The 19333-nt window shown below is 34.6% G+C and overlaps 1 protein-coding gene across 2 annotated transcripts; it reads left to right on the top strand.

Moving 5' to 3' along the window:
* The first annotated feature begins 881 nt into the window (after positions 1 to 881).
* LOC111407922 (synaptotagmin-5-like) lies at positions 882 to 17340 on the top strand. Of its 2 annotated transcripts, XM_023037638.1 has the most exons (14): positions 882 to 1372; positions 1477 to 1581; positions 1704 to 1754; positions 1842 to 1962; positions 2868 to 2989; positions 10256 to 10357; positions 10516 to 10548; positions 10624 to 10698; positions 11728 to 11807; positions 12582 to 12732; positions 12825 to 13055; positions 14420 to 14710; positions 14928 to 15041; positions 16847 to 17340. In XM_023037638.1, exons 1-14 carry the CDS (start codon positions 1268 to 1270, stop codon positions 16991 to 16993), a joined length of 1728 nt encoding a protein of 575 aa, XP_022893406.1. In that variant the 5' UTR covers positions 882 to 1267; the 3' UTR covers positions 16994 to 17340. The 2 variants fall into 2 exon arrangements, with proteins under 2 accessions (XP_022893406.1, XP_022893407.1); XM_023037639.1 differs by lacking the exon at positions 10516 to 10548 and having other exon boundaries at positions 886 to 1372.
* Positions 17341 to 19333: the final 1993 nt, after the last annotated feature.

The following is a 19333-nucleotide window of genomic DNA, read 5'->3' as shown; positions in this document are numbered from 1 at the left end:
GCATTTGATGTGATATTTTAAAATTTTTTGTACTATTTTTTCATCTAGTCAAATCATTTTTTAATGAAAAACATGTAGGATATTTGAATTATCTAGATGAACAAAAATGTCCAAAATTTTCCAAAATTAACAATTTTGCAAACACTTAAAAAATGTGACTTTTTTTTGTAAATGCAAAGCCAAAAATTGACTATTTTGGTAATTTTCACATATACTATTTTACATTTTAAAAAATTGGTCAAAATCATTTTTCTGTCAACTAATGGAGAAGTAGATGAATTACATTCATTGGACTCTATATGTATATTTTTGAAAGGTTAGGAACCTCCGTTAATACAAATTAAAGGTTAATGTAAAGTCTGCAAAAATTTAAAAGGTTAAGGATCGTTGCTGCAATTTTTCCCAATCTAAATTCAGCCTTTGTTTGAGTTACATTATTTTTATAAGAATGTATTTTTGAATATGTATCGATAGGAAATATGTGGTTAAAAAATAAAATAAAAATTTAAATTTGTGTGTAATATTATTTTATTAAAAAATATACTATTAAAATGATATCAAATCATTGTTTAAAAGTATATATATGTATATATTTTTTTGGAAAGGAAGTGACTCAAACGGGGCTTTAAATAATTCCTTTGTGGGGTCAGCTCGTATGTCGGCAAAACACGCTTTTCGGACCCTTTATAATAGGTAACTTTTTTAAAGCAAAAATGGCTTTATAATTCCCCTACAGTTAGTTCGCCTGCAGTTCCTCAATTAATTAATATATATATATATATATATATATATGCTTTCATACGATTTTTATCCACTTCAAAAATCTATGTCAGCTGACTCAGCTCTGATGTCGGCATCATATCTTTCGGACCCTTGAATGATTTCCTACAGCTGTTTTTCGTACAGTTCCACAACTAGTCAAGTATATTCATGACGATTTTTCGCCCTTTCAACTTACGGTACAGTAGATTAATCAAGCATGCAATGGTATGCATTTCAGTGTAAACCAGTTCCCAATACCCAATTGGATTTTTGGCTGTCCATTTCTTGATTACGACGAATTAGTAATTACAATTATTAGGAAAATTTAAGAACAGATTACAGGATTCTAATTAATCCTACAATTAATCACTCTTCCCAACCCCACTCACCCCGGAATCCAACGAACTCAAAAACCCACACACCACACACAAAATCTAAATCAGTATTGAAAAACACGCCAGTGAATTACGAGTTGAAGTTGGATCTGTTTACTACTTGAATAACAATGGGATTCGTAGTGGGTTTAGTCATTGGAGTGATTTTCGGGCTGGGTTTAGTTGTTGTTTTTGTTCGATCGGAAAATGCTCGATCCAAGCAACGCTCCGACCTTGTAAGTTGTAAATTATTTACTAGTCGTGTATGGAACATGAAATCCTTTATAGAACTGAGATTTTTTTATTTTATTATAAAAAATTTTTTGGTGGAAATTCAAAGGCTACTACAATTGCGTCGTTTGCTAGAATGACAGTGGAAGATTCTAGAAAATTACTATCACCGGAGTATTACCCTTCATGGGTTGTGTTCTCCCAGCGCCAGAAGGTTAGATTTTTATTTTTATTTTTATTTTTTTGTTCCCACTTTGTAAACTGTACATAGAACCTGCATGTAAATGTGTGAAGCAATGTAGTCAATCATTTATCTATTTTTTTATGCATTTTCAGTTGACTTGGCTTAATCTTCACCTCGAAAAGATATGGCCATATGTCAGTGAGGTATAATTTTCAGTTTATGTTTTGTATAAAAGAGTTTTTTAGTATTTTTTGATCTGTTGTGGTAAATTTTCTTAATTGAGTTTGAAGGCAGCGTCTGAGCTCATAAAGGCGAATGTAGAACCAATCTTGGAGCAATATAGACCAATGATATTGGCTTCTTTGACATTCTCCAAGTTAACGCTTGGAACTGTAGCGCCTCAATTCACAGGTTGGATTTTCGAGCATTTAATTTGATATAAAATTTTCGGTCAAGACCATTAGTTAAGCTGCCAGATTCATTCTCCTCTTTCCTTTCTTTGTAGAAACAGGGAAAAAAAAATCTTTTTTTTTTTTTTTTTTTTTTTGACATTTTATCTAACATTCTTTCAAGGTAATGTGCACATTTACCCTAGATGACATCATCATCTTATGGTTGTGGGCATTCACACAAGGAAAGATGGAGCTTGAAAGAAAGAAAGTAGAAAATTGATCGGCTGATTAAAAATTTGGTGGACAGTTCAGCCATCATTTTAGTGCCTAAAATTAGGCACACTCTCAGTTGGCATAACTAAAGTCAATAGGGTGTATGGAACCCATATATTGATGGAAGAAAATTCCAGGCTTTGAAAGGGGAGTTAATTGCCAAATATTTACACTTTACAGGGTACTAGGCATTGAGATATAGAGACAGTCCACAAGTTAGAATTTCGTACTCGTATAAAAGCTGACCATGTGGAATTCAAGGTGTTGTATGATGGATGTGTCAAGATGGATTTATCACCTCAACAATTAAAAAGTGATAATGAGATTAACCATATCAAGCTATTTTCTGGTAAAGCAAAAGGATTTCTAGTGCTTGCATTATGTCGTATCCTGAAGGACAGCAGACAGTTGATGAAATACGGGATGCTAACTTATGTTTGCCATATGAGCTAATCTAAGAATTTATCTTACTAATTGGAAGGTATTTGGATTTGGACACAGTGATTCTTCTATCTTTTATTTCTTTTTTTATTGGCCTCAGCAGTATCTTCCCTAAGGAGCTGTGTCAATAGGAATGTGTATGAGATTGCTTCTTTTATGACTATTGAAATGAAAAGATTAATGCCATTACTAATTTGTAGAGTTGTTCAGGAGTTTCCATTATTGAAGATGGTACCGAAGGTATCACCATGGAGTTAGAGATGCAGTGGGATGGAAACCCAAGTATAATTCTCGATATTAAAACTTATCTTGGTGTTGCTCTCCCTGTCCAGGTAACTTGTAGTGTCTTTATTCCCTTTTTCTTTTTTCTTTTCTTGAACTCGTGCGTTCCATCTTGTGACTAATCATTTCCTTGGTTGCTTGATCTTCCCTTAGATGAATGTATACATAATTACACGCATATTAATGCATGCAATATGTTTAGTGCATATGTGGATTCACTTAAAGTTTAAGTTTTGTCAAACTTTCATTTAACTACGAACATTTTATAAGACCCACAACTACTCACAACTACCACTTACTTATTATTCACACTTTTGGTAGGACTCACGAAAAATCCACCACTCCTTTTTCATCTACTTATTAGTTAAGTCAATTCAAACATGCACTTAAATTTAACTGTATGCCACTATTAGGCTGAATTTTATATTAGTGTCAGCAAGGAATAAATAACTTAAGCATGTAACATATTTTTGATTTTTATTAATTCGTGCCAACTTCTGAGTTCTGACTTAAAGAACCTTCCAAATCTTAGGGTCGATGTAGTGTTGTACTATGCATGAGATGCACTGCTGCACTGATAATAGTCATCCACCTATTATTCTCCATCAAGCCAATCTCCTAGTTCTCTTCTTCTCTTGTATACTCTAACTTATCCGAGTTAATTAGCATTTGTGTAAATTTTCTACTCGTACAATAGCGTTTATGTCTTGTGTATATAGACATATGTACCCATTTATTATTTGTGTAAACCCCAGTGGTCTCTTCTTCTCTTTCATATACTAACTCGGTATCAGAACGTCTTGCCTGACTACCATGGATTCTGGTGTCAAGAGTGATTCTTCTTCCGGTGGAGCTGATGCTGGTAGCAAGCTGTCTACGATATGGTCTGTGTTGCTCCGATTGCTCCTCCGACCATTCTTCCTACGCTTCTACTTGTTCCGATTAATCTAGGTGTATGAACTATAATATTTGGAGATCGCAAGTGTTCCAACATTTATGATTTGGAAGGATTTGTGACCCGATCTGTCCTCAGAAGTTCATTATGTCCAGATCTAGTGACAACGGTGAAAGTGTGATGCTACTCAACACCAATTATATGTTCTGGCTGAGGACAGATCAACCTCTTATGAGTTTGTTGCTTGGATATGTCTCTGAATCTATGTTCGGACATGTCAGCTGTGCCACCACCAGTCAGGTTTGGCAAAGGTTTGGGTGACTGTTCGTTTCTCAATCGAAGATTCATTTACTCCATCTTTGTGCTGCTCTTCTATCCACAAAGAAAGAAGATTCATCGATTGGGGATTACTTCCTCAAGATGAAGGAGATCTTCCATACTCTGCAATTTACTGGTAATCCTATAACAGATAAGGATCTATTGATGTATATCTTCAATGGCTTTGGTTCTGAGTCTGATGCTGTAGTTGTGAATCTCACATCGCATACTGAGTTGGTAACCTTGCAACAGCTCAATATATGCTGCAGCCATGAGATTAGGATGGAAAAACTGTGCTATCTCTAATGTTGACAAAAATGCTATTTATTTCCAATAACCTATTAGGTGAGATAGGCTAGGCTAGAAATATGATGAGAGTGATGAAGAGAAAAATTGTATATTCTTCTTATTGATTTACAACCCACGACCTCTACTTATAGTACAAGAACGGAAAGAATAAAAGGAAAATAATAAATCTACAATCTAGAGGATTGATTACAATATTTCAACTATGGAAATAAAAATAAATCATTTTTAAAAATAAACCAACTCCAATTATTTCTAATCTTGGTCCGATCATCTTGAGATTTCAACACTCCCCCTCAAGTTGAATCATAAATGTTGATCAAATCCAACTTGAAGATGAAATCATCGAATCTTTGTTTGGGTAGTCCTTTGGTGAAGATATTTGCAGTTTGTGCTTGTGTGGGAACATAGGTTATACAGATAGTTCTATCCTTGACCTTTTCTTTAATAAAGTGTCAGTCCACCTCCACATGTTTAGTTCTATCATGCTGAATTGGGTTAAGGAAATGTTAATCGCTGCTTTATTATCACAATAAAGTTTGATTGACAACTTCATTGTGACGTGTAATTCTTCCAAAAGTTTCTTCAACCACAGTCCTTCACACATTCTTTGTGCATCAGCTCTGAACTCAGCTTCAGCACTACTTCTGACAACTACATTCTGTTTCTTGCTTTTCCAAGTTACTAGATTTCTCCATACAAAGGTACAGTAACCTGTAGTAGACCTCCTGTCATCTATCGATCCTGCCCAATTTGCATCTATGAAAATCTCAACTTCTTTCCTTTCACCCTGTTTGAATAGTAGTCCTCTTCTCGGGGAGCCTTTGAGGTATCTGAGTATCTTATAGACAGCTTCTAGATGATTTTCTTTTGGAGCATGCATATGTTGGCTTACTAGACTGACTGCAAATGCGATGCTAGGTCTGGTGTTTGACAAGTAAATTAATTTTCCAACCAATCTTTGATATCTATCAATTTCTATCGGATTATCTCCATCTTTAATTTTATTTCCCACATCAAGCGGTGTGTCACTTGATTTACATCCTAGCATGCCAGTCTCGGTTAGAAGATCAATAGCATATTTTCGTTGTGATGTACTGATGCCTTGTCTTGATCTGGCAACTTCTATTCCTAGGAAATATCGCATTGGTCCCTAATCTTTTACTTCAAATTTAGTGGCAAGACTCTTCTTTAACCTTTCCATCTCTATTATATTGTCTCTTGTCAAAATAATATCATCCACAAATACAATGAAATTCGTTTTAGTGCCATCTTCAAATAGTCGAAGGAACATAGTGTGATTTGATTGTCCTTGATGATATCTTTGATTTTTTAAAAACTTTCGCAAATTTGTTAAATCTTACTCTCGGTGACAGTTTGAGCCCATATAAAGACTTTTTTAGTTTGCATGCCCATTTTTCTTCATTAACCTTACAAAAGCCCGGTGGTAATGTCATGAATACTTCTTCCTCTAATTTCCCATTCAAGAATGCATTTTTAACATCCAGTTATTGCAGGGGCCAATCTAAATTTGCTGCTAGTGATAGAAGTACTCGAACTGTATTCAACTTTGTCACTGGTGCAAATGTTTCTGTATAGTCAATTCCATAGGTTTGTGTATAGCCTTTTGCAACCAATCGAGCTTTATACCGTTCTATTATTCCATCACCTTTGTATTTCACATTGAAAACCCATTTGCAGCCAACGGGTTTCTTCCCTTTTGGTAAGTCTATCACTACCTAAGTTTCGAAATCCAGTAGATAAAGTATTATAGAACATGAATTTCGAAATAGAATGTAGAGTACATGACCTTGTTTGTTTTCTGAGGGCAATGGGCTGAGGATCTGGAGCTACCATCGGTTCTAACTCTTTTGGTGCTTTAGAGGTGAGATTCTTCCTGTATTTGACTTTGGCTTTCTTGAATAAACTAGTATCTCCTTATCTTGTTGTTTTTCTACATCTCCCCTTGATTCAAGTGTCCTGTCAATGACATACTAGAATCGGATGGTATAATAAGTAGGATAGGTTCAGAGGGGGCAAGACTGAGATTGAGATCAAAGAACCGATCTTCATGTACGGTCTCCCCCTGAAGAGAGGTGTTCTCAAAGTATATGGAGTGTTTTCAAAAAAAGTGACGTCAAGGCTTACAAAGATTTTTTTCGTGGAAGGGTCATAGCATTTGTTGCCCTTTTGCATAGGAGAGTACCCAATCAAAACACATTTAATGGCTCGAAGTTCAAGTTTGCTTTTGTGTTGAAGTAAACATGAAGGAATGCAGTGCACCCAAATACTCTTAAGGTTAAATCGGAAGTGAGACGAGAAGCTGGGAAGTAATTCTGAAATTTTTGGAGAGGTGTTTCGAAATTTATAGCACGACCAGGCATCCGGTTGATTAGATAGGTAGATATGAGAATGACATCTCCCCAGAATAGTTTAGGCATATTTGTTCTAAACATTAAGTCTCGAGCAACTTCTAGGAGATGTCTATTTTTACGTTCGGCAATCCCATTTTGTTGGGGAGTATTGACATAAGAACTTTAATGAATTAACCCATGTTGTCGGAGAAAGTCGCCCAGGATGTGATTGAAGTATTCATTGCTATTGTCGGCACATAAAATTTGAATTTGTGTTTGAAATTGGCTTTGAATCATGGAATGGAAGTTTATAAACACTGTACAGACATTGGATTTTTCTTTTAGTAAGTAGACCCAACAGATTCGATTGTGATCGTCAATAAATGTGGTAAACCACTTTGTGTGGGTACGGTTTGGAACTCGTGAAGGCCCCCATACATCGTTATGAATCATGGTGAAAGGTCTAGATGGTTTGTATATAGATGTTGGGAAAGATGTGCGCTGATGTTTCGCAAGTTCACATGCTTCACATTGAAAATTAGCGGACTTTTTATTCAAAAAAAATAGAAGGGAGTACACGTTTCATATATTGAATGTGAGGATGTCCAATTCTAAAATACCATAACATAATTTCACATCTCTAAGGACAGACGCAGAATCACAAATTTTAACTTGACACTGTTTACTCTCATCAGCTTGTTCAAAGTAGCAGAGTCCTTCACTTTCCTTAGCACTGTCCATCATCTTCCCCGATGATAGGTCCTGAAAGATACAATGAGATGGAAAAAATTTAGCAGAGCAATTGGAAGTTTTTGTTAACAGGCCTATAGATAGCAAATTACACGATAAATTTGGGACATGAAGAACTGATTCTGAAGTTATAAAATCAAAAAATTTAGTACTCCCTTTTCCTGCTACCATCGATAGGGAACCATTAACAATTTTAACTTTGAGATTACCCGCACATGTGGAATATGAAGAAAATAGGTGGTAGGAATCAGTCATGTGATCAGAAGCTCCGGAGTCAATGATCCAAGTTGCATTAGACTGTGTGATGGATTTTAAGGTTCTCAAGAAGTTACCTCTATGAGCCAGTGAGCTTAACGAATTATTTGTGGAGGTTTGACTTGGTGGGTGAAAACTGGATAACAATTTGTAGAGCTACTCCATTTGTTCAGGATTGAAAGTGCTAATCGACTCCTTGGATTTTTCTGCTTGATATCCACGAATTTTGTTTAGTTTTGATTTCCAATTCACCGATTTTCTGTGCAAATCCCAGTACATGTCTTCTTTATGTTCCAGTTTACGGCAATGTTCACACCAGGGCCGTCCTTTTTGTTCTCTTGGGCATTTGCTACTCCTTTTGAATAGAGGCCCATGATTTCAGGCCCGCCTCCTGAATTTTTACCCAATTCATTAAAATTTTGAGGCCCACTCTTTTTGAATCCAAGCCCGTTATTTAATAGCCCAAGATGGGAAGACCTAATCCATTTTGACGCTGAGGCTGAGCTCTCCGTCCCGATTCCAGTTGAGTCCGATCACTGGCAGCTTCCAACATGATTTTTTGCCGGTTTTCTTTGCGTCGGGCCTCTGCAAAAACTTCCCTCATTGACGGCAAAGGCTTCGGACCGAGAATTCGTTCCCTAACGTCATCAAGATCTCGATTCAACCCTGCCAAAAACTCGAACACCTGCTCCTTTTCCAGTTTTTTCTTAAACCATGCGCTGTCTCCTGAACATTCCCACTCCTCTTTAGAGCACAAGTCAAGTTCTTGCCACAAACCTGCCATCTCAAGGTAGTATTCTGTGACATCTCGTTCCCCTTGTCTTGTTTGCCAAAGTTTGGTTTTGATTTCAAAGATTTGGAACGAATTTTTGGAATTTGAGTATGTCTCTTTTACTGCATCCCACACGTCCTTCGCTGTTGGTCGGAAAAGATAGGTCTTCCCAATGGATGGTTTCATCGAGTTGATTGACCAAGCAGTCACCATCTCGTTCCCCTTGTTTTGTTTGCCAAAGTTTGATTTTGATTTCAAAGATTTGGGACTAATTTTTGAAATTTGAGTATGTCTCTTTTACTGCATCCCACACGTCCTTCGCCGTTGACAGGAAAAGATAGGTCTTCCTAATGGATGGTTTCATCGAGTTGACTGACCAAGCAGTCACCATGAAATTTTCTGACCTCCATTTTTTAAGAAGGGCCGTGTTGGTTGAGGCTGGCTTTGTCGTTTCACCGGTGAGGTAACCCAATTTCCCTTTTCCATCAATTATTAGTTTGATTGACTGAGCCCATTCACGGAAATTCTTCCCATTCGATTTTTCAACTGTTAGTTGGGAGGATGAATTTTCTGCCGATTTTATGGCAGAAGCAGTTTCAGAATCGCCATTGAAATAATCAGAGGAGGTGGATCCTCTGCTGTTGGCGGTGGTTTCTAACATGATTAGGACAATTTCATGGCTTTGATACCATGAAGAGAAAAACTGTATATTTCTTCTTACTGATTTACAACCCACGACCTCTACTTATAGTACAAGAAATGAAAGAATAAAAGGAAAATAATAAATCTACAATCTAGAAGATTGATTACAATATTTCAACTATGGAAATAAAAATAAATCATTTCTAAAAATAAACCAACTCCAATTATTCCTAATCTTGGTCCGATCATCTCGAGATTTCAACAAGTGAGTTCCCATTAGAAATTGATCAGGAAGGATTTTTGGTTCTTGCTTGGGTGTAGGAGATTCAAAAGAATTAGTGGGATTTACAGCTCAATTTAAAGACCCAAAATCACGTAGCTTATGAGAACTAATTAGTCCTTTTTACTTTCTGTAATTGGAATGGCATTGTAGTTTGTTAACTAAAATTTATATAGAAAGACTATCTGGATACAACTTTATGTTCTAAGGAATTTGAGAATATATCTTCTGGATGCCCTATTACTGGAATATTGGCTAGAGGGTACCATAGAAGAGGAAAGGGTCATGTAGAAGCACTGGCAAGACGCTAACATGAAGGTTAAATGCTATAAGCTGGTACACGAGCTATGAGATATAATTCAATGTGAGGAAATTTGTTGCATGCATTTATGCTGCTTTATTTACAAGTACTTCAGTAAGATATGAGATTGCCAAGAACCTCTTTAGGATGGGGACTACAGAGAGATCAGAATGATTATGTGCTAGAGATGATTGTCTACTTGATTAGTTGGAAGCTTTCGATGTTGACATGGATACAAGATTGTACCTGTCATATCCCTCTCCCTAAACCCTAAACCGCACTATTTAAGCTTCTAACATCTGCATTTTTTCCTTTGATATTTTGGTTTAACAAAAAAAATAACTGTAACTATCTCAACATGTTTCCGGGATTTTTCTATAATAAAGTGTGTTATAGCTTTGTTAATAGGAATTATTTTAACCTATCTTTTTTTCTCTTTATAGGTGAAAAATATTGGATTTACTGGGGTTTTCAGATTGATTTTCAGACCGCTAGTTGATGAATTGCCTTGTTTTGGAGCTGTATGCTTCTCATTGAGACAAAAGGTGCTGTATTTTCTATTATGAGATTCTTCAAGCAAAAAGTTAGTTGCATATATGCTACAAGGAGAAATTCTAGTTTGAAATGCAGCTATACAGTAATATCTCTTGGATACACTGCATACTCCTTAATATTTGATCAGAAATGACTTTGTTGGTTGTAGAGCAATTTTATGACCACTCATGTTGCTGCATATGTAAGTTAACAAGTTTGCTTTCGGGCATGAATAAATAAATCAAGATGCTAACTATTTCATTCTTTTGACTTTCAGAAAAAGCTGGATTTTAAGCTTAAAGTTATTGGTGGTGATATATCAACTATACCTGGCCTTTATGATGCCATTGAGGTCCGTAATATCTTTTTTTTATGAATACCATATGATTATTAGAATATATTCTGTGTGGATGGAGATTGTATCAGCCCTGAATGCCTTAAACTAGTGCGATCATGTGAACCTTAACTGTTATGGGTTTTGAGCCTATTATGGAGATTGTATTAGCTCATTGTTGCAAGAAACAATGGAAGTAACATTTAAGAAAATTGCATCTGTGGGATAAATGTGATCAGGTTGGTCATCGTTGAATTGAGATATTTATCAATTCTATATAATGATCATGTATCAATCTTTACACTGTGAGATATGTTATCCTAGTACTAGAGTTTCAGTAAAAAGTGTTGCAAGTAATGCTTTTTGTCTCCTAAAAAATATGTTTTCCTTATACTGAAGCTTAAATAATAAGTGTTACATTTAGCATATTATATTATTATGTTTTTTATTTGGAAAAAAACTTACAATTGTGTATATATATATTTATAAACTTGGAGTATACAGTATTAATGTATTTTTATATACTACAACAAGGGGTTATGATTAGCTTATAAGGTGAAAGAGTAATACAAAGAATGAAGAGAGATTAAACAAAATGTTAAAGTAACAATTTACTTTTTGCTTTAATAAGTAAGTAATATTATTACAATATTGTATTGGGTGAATTATATTTCAATATAATTTCAATAGATATATTAAATCACTTGTGTTTTTCGGCATAGAACTTCCACAAACATTTTTTTTTTAGCCAGGAACATAGAGAAATGGCGCACAAGGATTCATGTAGAATGACCCAAATTAACTGGGAATAAGGCTTAGAACATGTTTGGGTGCTTACTTATTTCCTTATAGGGAGAGAGAAAACGTACTAGTCTCTGTACTTTTTCTCTCTCCTTACAATTAAAAAAAGCAAGCATCCAAACATGTGAGCTGTTTAATTCAGTATAAGAAATTTAATAACCTGTATAATTCATATTTTATGGGAGTTAGGTTGCCTATATTGTTGTTTGAAGTTTAATAAAATTATCCTGTATTGCTGTTTCACAGAGCATGATAAGGGATGCTGTTGAAGATTCTATTACATGGCCAGTTCGGAAAATTATACCTATCTTGCCTGGAGATTATAGGTAAGACAATTGTAAGAATTCAGTGTGTTGCCCCTTTTTTGTTATGTTCATAACAAACAACTAAGCTCAATCCCAATAAATTTGAGGTTGATTACTTAAGAGCGTGTTTGATATGGATTAAAATTTGATTTTAATCTAAGTCAAAGTCAAACAATCAATATTAACAACATCTTTCATGATCCCACAACTTTTCAACCACACATTTCAAAAACTTTGTCACAATCTACTAAAAAATCTAATTTTAATCCCTACTAAACACCCTATAAATCTTTTTTTACCACTATGTTCAATCATCACTGCATCCATAGATATGTCTTGTTAAATTTAGTCTACTTTTTCTAACTAAATCTAATGTCTGTACAACATAAACAAGTAAGACAATGTGAAGGTTAAGCTGCTTGAGAGGAGATGTGTAGATGTCATTTGATCTTTTTGGGCGAGATCCCTTTTTAAGCAGATCCCTTTTTAAATAATGGGGATTTAGTGCCTTTCTGATCTTGAACGCTTGCTGATTATTTCTAACTTAACTCAATTATTAACTTTTGGTATCCAAAACTCTCTTCAACTACAAGTGAGTTTCCAATAATAGATCATAGTAACAATAACAATGTTGATAGTAATAAAAATGACCAGCACAACTATAAGATTGAACGCAACAAAAATAAAAATGATATTCTTATCCATGGATTTTTGGTTGTTCATCTGTGGATTTGAACTAAATCCTGAATCTGCTGGGTCATGGTAGTTTTTATTAATGTTCATTGTTTTTTTCAGTGACCTTGAGCTCAAGCCTGTAGGAACTTTGGAGGTGAAACTTGTGCAAGCAAAGGAGTTGACTAACAAAGATATGATTGGGAAATCTGATCCTTATGCTGTGATATATGTGCGACCCTTGCGCGATAGGATGAAGAAAAGTAGGACTATTGTAAGTTGTTATTCTGGTTCCTTTAAAGAGTTCACTACCATCCTTTCTATCTATTCATAATCAAGTTACTTCCCTTTATTCTCTTCCCCCAGAACAACCAGTTGAATCCAGTCTGGAATGAACATTTTGAATTTGTAATTGAAGATGCATCAACACAGCACTTGGTAATAAAAATCTATGATGATGAAGGGGTTCAGTCATCTGAACTAATTGGATGTGCTCAACTTCAGATAAGTGATCTCGAGCCAGGTAAAGTGAAGGACGTGTGGCTGAAATTGGTGAAGGATTTGGAAATTCAGAGGGACAATAAAAATAGGGGGCAGGTAAAATATCCCTTTCTCATTACTTCAATTATTATATTTTTCTAGAAATATTACTACTATTTCATAACTTGGGGGGAAATCTATTCCTGCTTTGGAGTAGTTATCATGTATGTGAGGGTGGCTAAGAAAATTGTTAACTTAAACTTGTCATTTTTATTCAATGAATGGTGCATGGAAACACCTTAAAAGTTCTCATCTGAAATCGCACAAACTTTCTGGACGGTGAATAGATTATGACTACGTCTACCATAATCAAGAAAAACACTTTCTGTTTAATGATCTTAAAAGTCCTACCCTTCAAAATTATTAGGTAGTTAAATAAAATTAAAAAAACATTTAGTGATGTGGTGATCAATATTTTTTATTTTTCATTTTTTTGTTAAGTTGATTTTGTTATGATTGTATTCTCATGATTGGCTCTGTAACTTGGATTGAATATGCGAATCTCTATTTAGGTCTCCTGTTAATATCGTGTATTGTGCTTGGTTGGATAAAATTATACTGAGATTATAATGAATTAGGTGTCCCTCGAAATGTGTGGATAATAAGTAGGCAGCAATTGTGATTTATATTTAAAGTTTGACATTGACTTGAAATTAAAAGGATATTATAATTTTAGATCTACAAGTCGATTGTCCATTTATTCTTCCTATCAAACAAAGATAAGTGGTTGTGCTTCTCATCATTTTGCTAGTAGTCTTCCAAACTGCTACAAGAACCTTCCAACTGATAGGCATTTATGTGGAATTTTCGTAATTCGTTCATATTCATATACACAACTAGTCATTTTAGCATGTAAACTGATATTTTGTGGACAAAATGGACTATTTCAGGAAAGTAAAATCATTTACATGGCATCTCAGTTTTGCTAGTGTTTGGATCAACATGATGCCTGACATAATAATAGAATAGTCATCCTTTTTTTAAGCTCCATTAAGACATTTAATGTCCTAAACTCCCATTTGATTGAGATATTCCTAAGAAATTCAACCCTCTTAGTCTGGACCAAGAATAATCAATCCTTTTAAACTTTTAGATGATGTGGTTTAACATGTATTGAAGTAGGTAGAAGTAATGAGTTCAAGTCTTGCCGCTCCCCATTCGTAAAAATTGTGCTCGTCCGGCTACACGTGATCGGGTGTATTGAAGACTAAATCTAATTAAATAAACGTGTCTCTCTATCAGCTTAAGCTCTTACTAGTGTCAGAATTGTGAAGTAAAATGAGAAATAATTGCTTCAAATTCTATTACATTATATAGAAATATATACTTATAAGATATTTTATCAAAAAATATGAAAAAATAATAATTCTGAATTGACATGAACCTCTGTTTTTTCTTTCTTTATATCATGACTTTTTCAGGTGCAGTTGGAGCTTCTTTATGTCCCTAATGGCATGGAAAATGGATTTGCCAACCCCTTTGTGCAGAATTTTTCAATGACTTCCTTGGAGAAGGTTCTTAAAAGTGGTAATGAAGGAAAAGAATTAGTTGAAAATGGTAGTGAAATCAAAAGAAGGGAGGTAATTGTGAGAGGGGTACTTTCTGTCACTGTGATATCAGCTGAAGAGTTGGCACCTGCAGACCTAATGGGAAAAGCTGACCCCTACGTGGTACTTATTATGAAGAAAACTGAATCAAAAAACAAAACCAGGGTATATTTCTCCTTAATTTTACTGTTGACTGGAATATCTCGCATCTACCATGAAATTGGTCCTCTTTTTATCCCATATGAACCCTTGCATTTCATGCATGAGTTATTTCACTTTGGTTACTGTGTTTTTATTGTATGTTTGCTTTCGATAGATAGTAATATGCTCTTTTGAATCAACATGTCAATTACTTGATTTTTATGTCTTCTTATTTTTACAGGTTATGAATGACAGTTTGAATCCTGTCTGGAATCAGACCTTTGACTTTGTTGTTGAGGATGGATTACATGATATGTTAATCATAGAAGTCTGGGACCATGACACATTTGGGAAGGTATTTTTCATTTCTTTCCTGTAAATTTGATGTTTCCAAATTAATTTTGAGGTGGTGAGTTATATGGATCAAGATGGATAAGAAGTAAATGGACATTAGGCAGCACCAGCTCTTTGTGCTTGCAAACCTTAGTGTACATCATAACTCTCCTATAACGAATGAGGAGATCTATATTTGAAAAAGGATCTGAATATTTTTCTAACACAAAGAAGAGGCCAGAAAACGATAAAATTACTAAGTAAAGAAAATTGCAGTGATTGAAAGAAATGGACATTAAATGACATGAATGGGAATTTTTTCACCTCTATTAGTAATTTTAAATTGTATTTGAGAAGCACCATGAGAGTGCAACCACTCTGCTAAAGGATTTAAAGAGTATTCACATCTATGAAGGAATGGCAATAGGGCGGGTATTGGGGTGACATTCCCATCATTCATCTCGTCGGGTATTTTTTGTCACTTTGCCCTGTTCTCATGCCCTGTTAAAGCCAGACGAGACGCCCTACTGCTGTTTATCGCCTTATTTTTTACGCCTATAGTTAGTAAATATTATCATTTTATTATTATTATTATTTTTATTTTTTTGGGGCTTAAGAACAACCCAAGTTCTTTTTAAAAATGATGATAAGTCTTTTCATTTTGTTTGATAAAAAACTTAAATTTGAATTTAACTTTAAATGGACAGGTAGTGGGCAGGGTGGGGATCATGTTTCTCGTACACTCCCCGTACTCTCTTTAGGGCAACGACTCGCTCTGCCTTGTTTACCCAATTAGGTAGGTCATCCCCGCTCCATTCAGGACAAGGGTCGTGGATATCGGATTGAACAGAATTTTTTGCCATCCCTTCATCTACTCATTAATCTATTAGATCATCATACACATTTAAGCCCATGATTGGGCTCCATTTTAATTTTAATGCAATTTTCTCTTTTTTCTTTTCAATCATACGTTTTTTAATAAAATAATATTACAAGTAAACCCAAAGCTTTTCAACCACACATTTTTTAAAACATCACCATTCCAAAATACATTTTTCCCTAAAACCTCATATGGAACCCAAACAAGGGCTAAATTTATGGCTAATGAAACTAAACTCTCATATTTAGCTATTTAGCTGTTTTCCTACTTCCAAGTTTGCAAACATAGCTACTAGGCATTTTAACTTTAGATCATAGGCATACTTTTCAATCTACACCGATGGACTTGGTTGATTTTATTTTTTATTTTTTTTTTTGTGAAAAACCTAATTAATACTAGCAATTGAAACAGTAATAGCTTATTATATTGTTGGTCTCATTAATATTACAGTTAGGGACTTCTTGAAGAGCCAAATGGTAAGATTTTTGATGCATTACAATTGGTGAGTGATGAGGATCTGCATCATTTTATCATAATACATTTAAGTTGGTGAAGAGTCCTCAAAAGAGTGAGACTTTCGTGTGGATTTAATCGTTCTACCCTTTTAACAAATGAGTTATTTTACTTCTATTTCTTCCCATCTCAATATCGACTGCAAGCATGGACTCCTTATAGATATGGATGGTATCCTAATATCTATCTAAAATGAGCCGCCCTGCTACTTGTATATACACCTCCTATCGGTATACTTTAGCCTGTTTGACCAATTACTAATTTTTTCTGCCAAACAAGTTCGAGGTATTTCAGATTTTACATTTTTCGTTTTTGAATTTTCAGCACAAAATCTTTCTTTTTCTGACACCAAGTCTTTACTTGCAAAATAAGCGAGTTTTCTTTTTAGCATGGTCAAACATGCTGTTACAAATTAATTCTTTCTTTGACTGCAGGATTACATGGGAAGATGCATTTTGACACTGACAAGGGTTATATTAGAAGGCGAATATAAAGATACCTTCCCGCTAGACGGTGCCAAAACAGGAACGCTCAACTTGCATCTCAAGTGGAATCCGCAGCCCATTTACAGAGTCACCTAGTGCCCATCCAATGGACAATAGTTAATACTATTGGGTCATGTGAATTGAATTCTGAGCTCTATATAAGTAGTGTACGGAGGACGTACCAAAACTCTACCCAGCAACATTGGTTACCAAGCATTGAGACAGTATATTGTAGATTAAATCTTTGTGTATGTAAAGATCGTATATAACTCCAGCTGTGTGTAGAGATGGTGTAAAAATCTGCAGAAATGTCACTATGGTTGGGGAAGAAAATTGAATGCAAGGTGGAGATTTGGCGGGAATTGTTGTATGAGAAGGTGTTAAACTTAGTGTATCCTAGGCCAAGCAAGAATTTTTTAACTTCGGTGCCGTTTGTTTGTCTATATTGTGATTTTAAGCCTTGTTTGACAATCGTTATTTTGAAAAAACCACCCCTCAAAGCCAATGAGATGAGTACCCGACTGTAAACTTCAGGGCTACGTGAGATTAGTCGAGGTGCGCATAAATTGGTCCGAACACTCACGATCATTTAAAAAAAAATTTATTTCGAAAAAAAAAAGTTTTGAATAATGATTTTTAGGAAAATGTATGGTTAAAAAGTAGGAAAAAGTTTTGGGTTTATATATAGAATATTTTATTGAGTAAATGTGCGGTTGAAAATGAGTGTAAAAAAAAGTGTTTCAAAATAATAATTGTTAAACGATGGCTTAATAATGCTTAATAACTATTCGACTGGTGTGAGTGGCGGGCCCGAATATAGACGAGATAGGTGATTGTTTAAGGCCCTGTTGTGATGAGGGCCTTCAATTATGTAAAATTAAATAGTTAGTTGAAGAAAAACGAAAATTATGTGTGTGAAATTCTTTAAAATAGAATTATCATATGTAAGCACAAAAATCTTTTTAAAAAAAATAAATATAAATGGCATAAACTTATTTCTTACATTTATTTATCACATAAATATATCACAAACATTACTTTTTCTCTATATGATTAATTTGATCCTTTTATCTCCCAAACATTCCTCTTTTTCTTAACAAAACAAAATGTCTTTTTCTCCTCATAGTTCATGTCCAATAGTCATCTACCATAATTTTTTTAACCAAAATTTTTTTAACCTAAGAATAAATAAATTATCGCCGCTTAAATTAAAATTTTGACGATTCAATTTAGCAGATTGGTCTCGTCTCACTGTCATTGTTACAGTCTTATATGTTTCTTTCTTTCTTCCTTATCTTCAAAATATATACTATGGAGTATATATGCTGTGATTATTATTGTTTTGCTCTAATATTATGTAATAGCCTTTTTAGACGTTTGTTGAAAGTACTTTGAATTTAATAATTCTTTATTTGTGTTCATACTTCTTATTTGTAAGTTAATTTCTTATAAATTAATATAAAATTAGAAACTCATTTGTATTCGGTCGTTATCTTCATTATTTTGTTACACTATCATTTGCAGTCAACATTATCTAATTTTGTATATAAATCACTCAAATAAACGCATGCATTTTTATTTGAAACAGTTGTAGTGAAAAAATGATTAAAGAAACAACATACCCCTTTGCCATTGCATTATAATTCTATTTGCCAAACTTCACTTATAATTTATATTGAATGCTGAAATTTGACATTTTATTTTTTTCTTCGAATTTGGGGACTTAGTTGTCTGTATTAAATCTTCATAATTATATTAAAACTCTTTGTAGAAAGGCTCAAAACATCAAAGCCCATATTTGAAGTTCGCATAAGGCTCCCAAAATATCAAGGCTGGTCCTAACTGGTGTAACTAGCAGTTTCTGAAGTTGCAATGCTTCATGGATGCGAATCTATCATCACATTCATCATTTTGTAGGAACGTATAAGAGGGCAAATATATCACAAAGTTGGCCTTTAATTCATCACATTCCTTGGTGTTCATAGGTTTATTATGCTAAAACACATATAACAAGCACACCTTCCATTAAGCTCGAACCAAAACAAGTCCGAACTTGCTATACGTTTAATTTCTTGCTAATCGGACCGAAAGGTGTCCCATCATCTTTTGACATCAACAATTTCTATAGTTGAAGAGTACCCCCAAAAAGTGTCATGTTCACTTTTAGCTACAGTATTTGACCTCGATGCATTTGTCACTTGTCAAATTAATGATATGTAATTGGTGGATCAGGTCGTAGGTTTGCAACCTAACTTAAGAGACATGTATGATCTTCGTATTGCCACTGTGTATCGAGATTGTGGGTCATTAGCACGGATATGGTCCCTCTATGTTCCACATCGGAGCCTTGAGGACAACAAGTGTCTCGCTAGTCTGCGCCTAACCCAAGCAATGACCAAAGTATGTTGGGGTTCGTCGTGCTGCCATGGTGCTAGA

This window comes from Olea europaea, chromosome 13 (genome assembly GCF_002742605.1).
Source record: "Olea europaea var. sylvestris chromosome 13, O_europaea_v1, whole genome shotgun sequence".
Lineage (NCBI taxonomy): Eukaryota > Viridiplantae > Streptophyta > Magnoliopsida > Lamiales > Oleaceae > Olea > Olea europaea.
This window is presented reverse-complemented; position numbering and strand designations above follow the sequence as displayed.

Excerpts from the sequence above, each read along its gene's own strand:
- LOC111407922 (XM_023037638.1), top strand. The coding sequence starts at position 1,268 with ATGGGATTCGTAGTGGGTTTAGTCATTGGAGTGATTTTCGGGCTGGGT. Across the intron at positions 1,373-1,476 it reads CCAAGCAACGCTCCGACCTT|GCTACTACAATTGCGTCGTT; the intron begins GTAAGTTGTAAA and ends GGAAATTCAAAG. Across the intron at positions 1,755-1,841 it reads TATGGCCATATGTCAGTGAG|GCAGCGTCTGAGCTCATAAA; the intron begins GTATAATTTTCA and ends TTGAGTTTGAAG.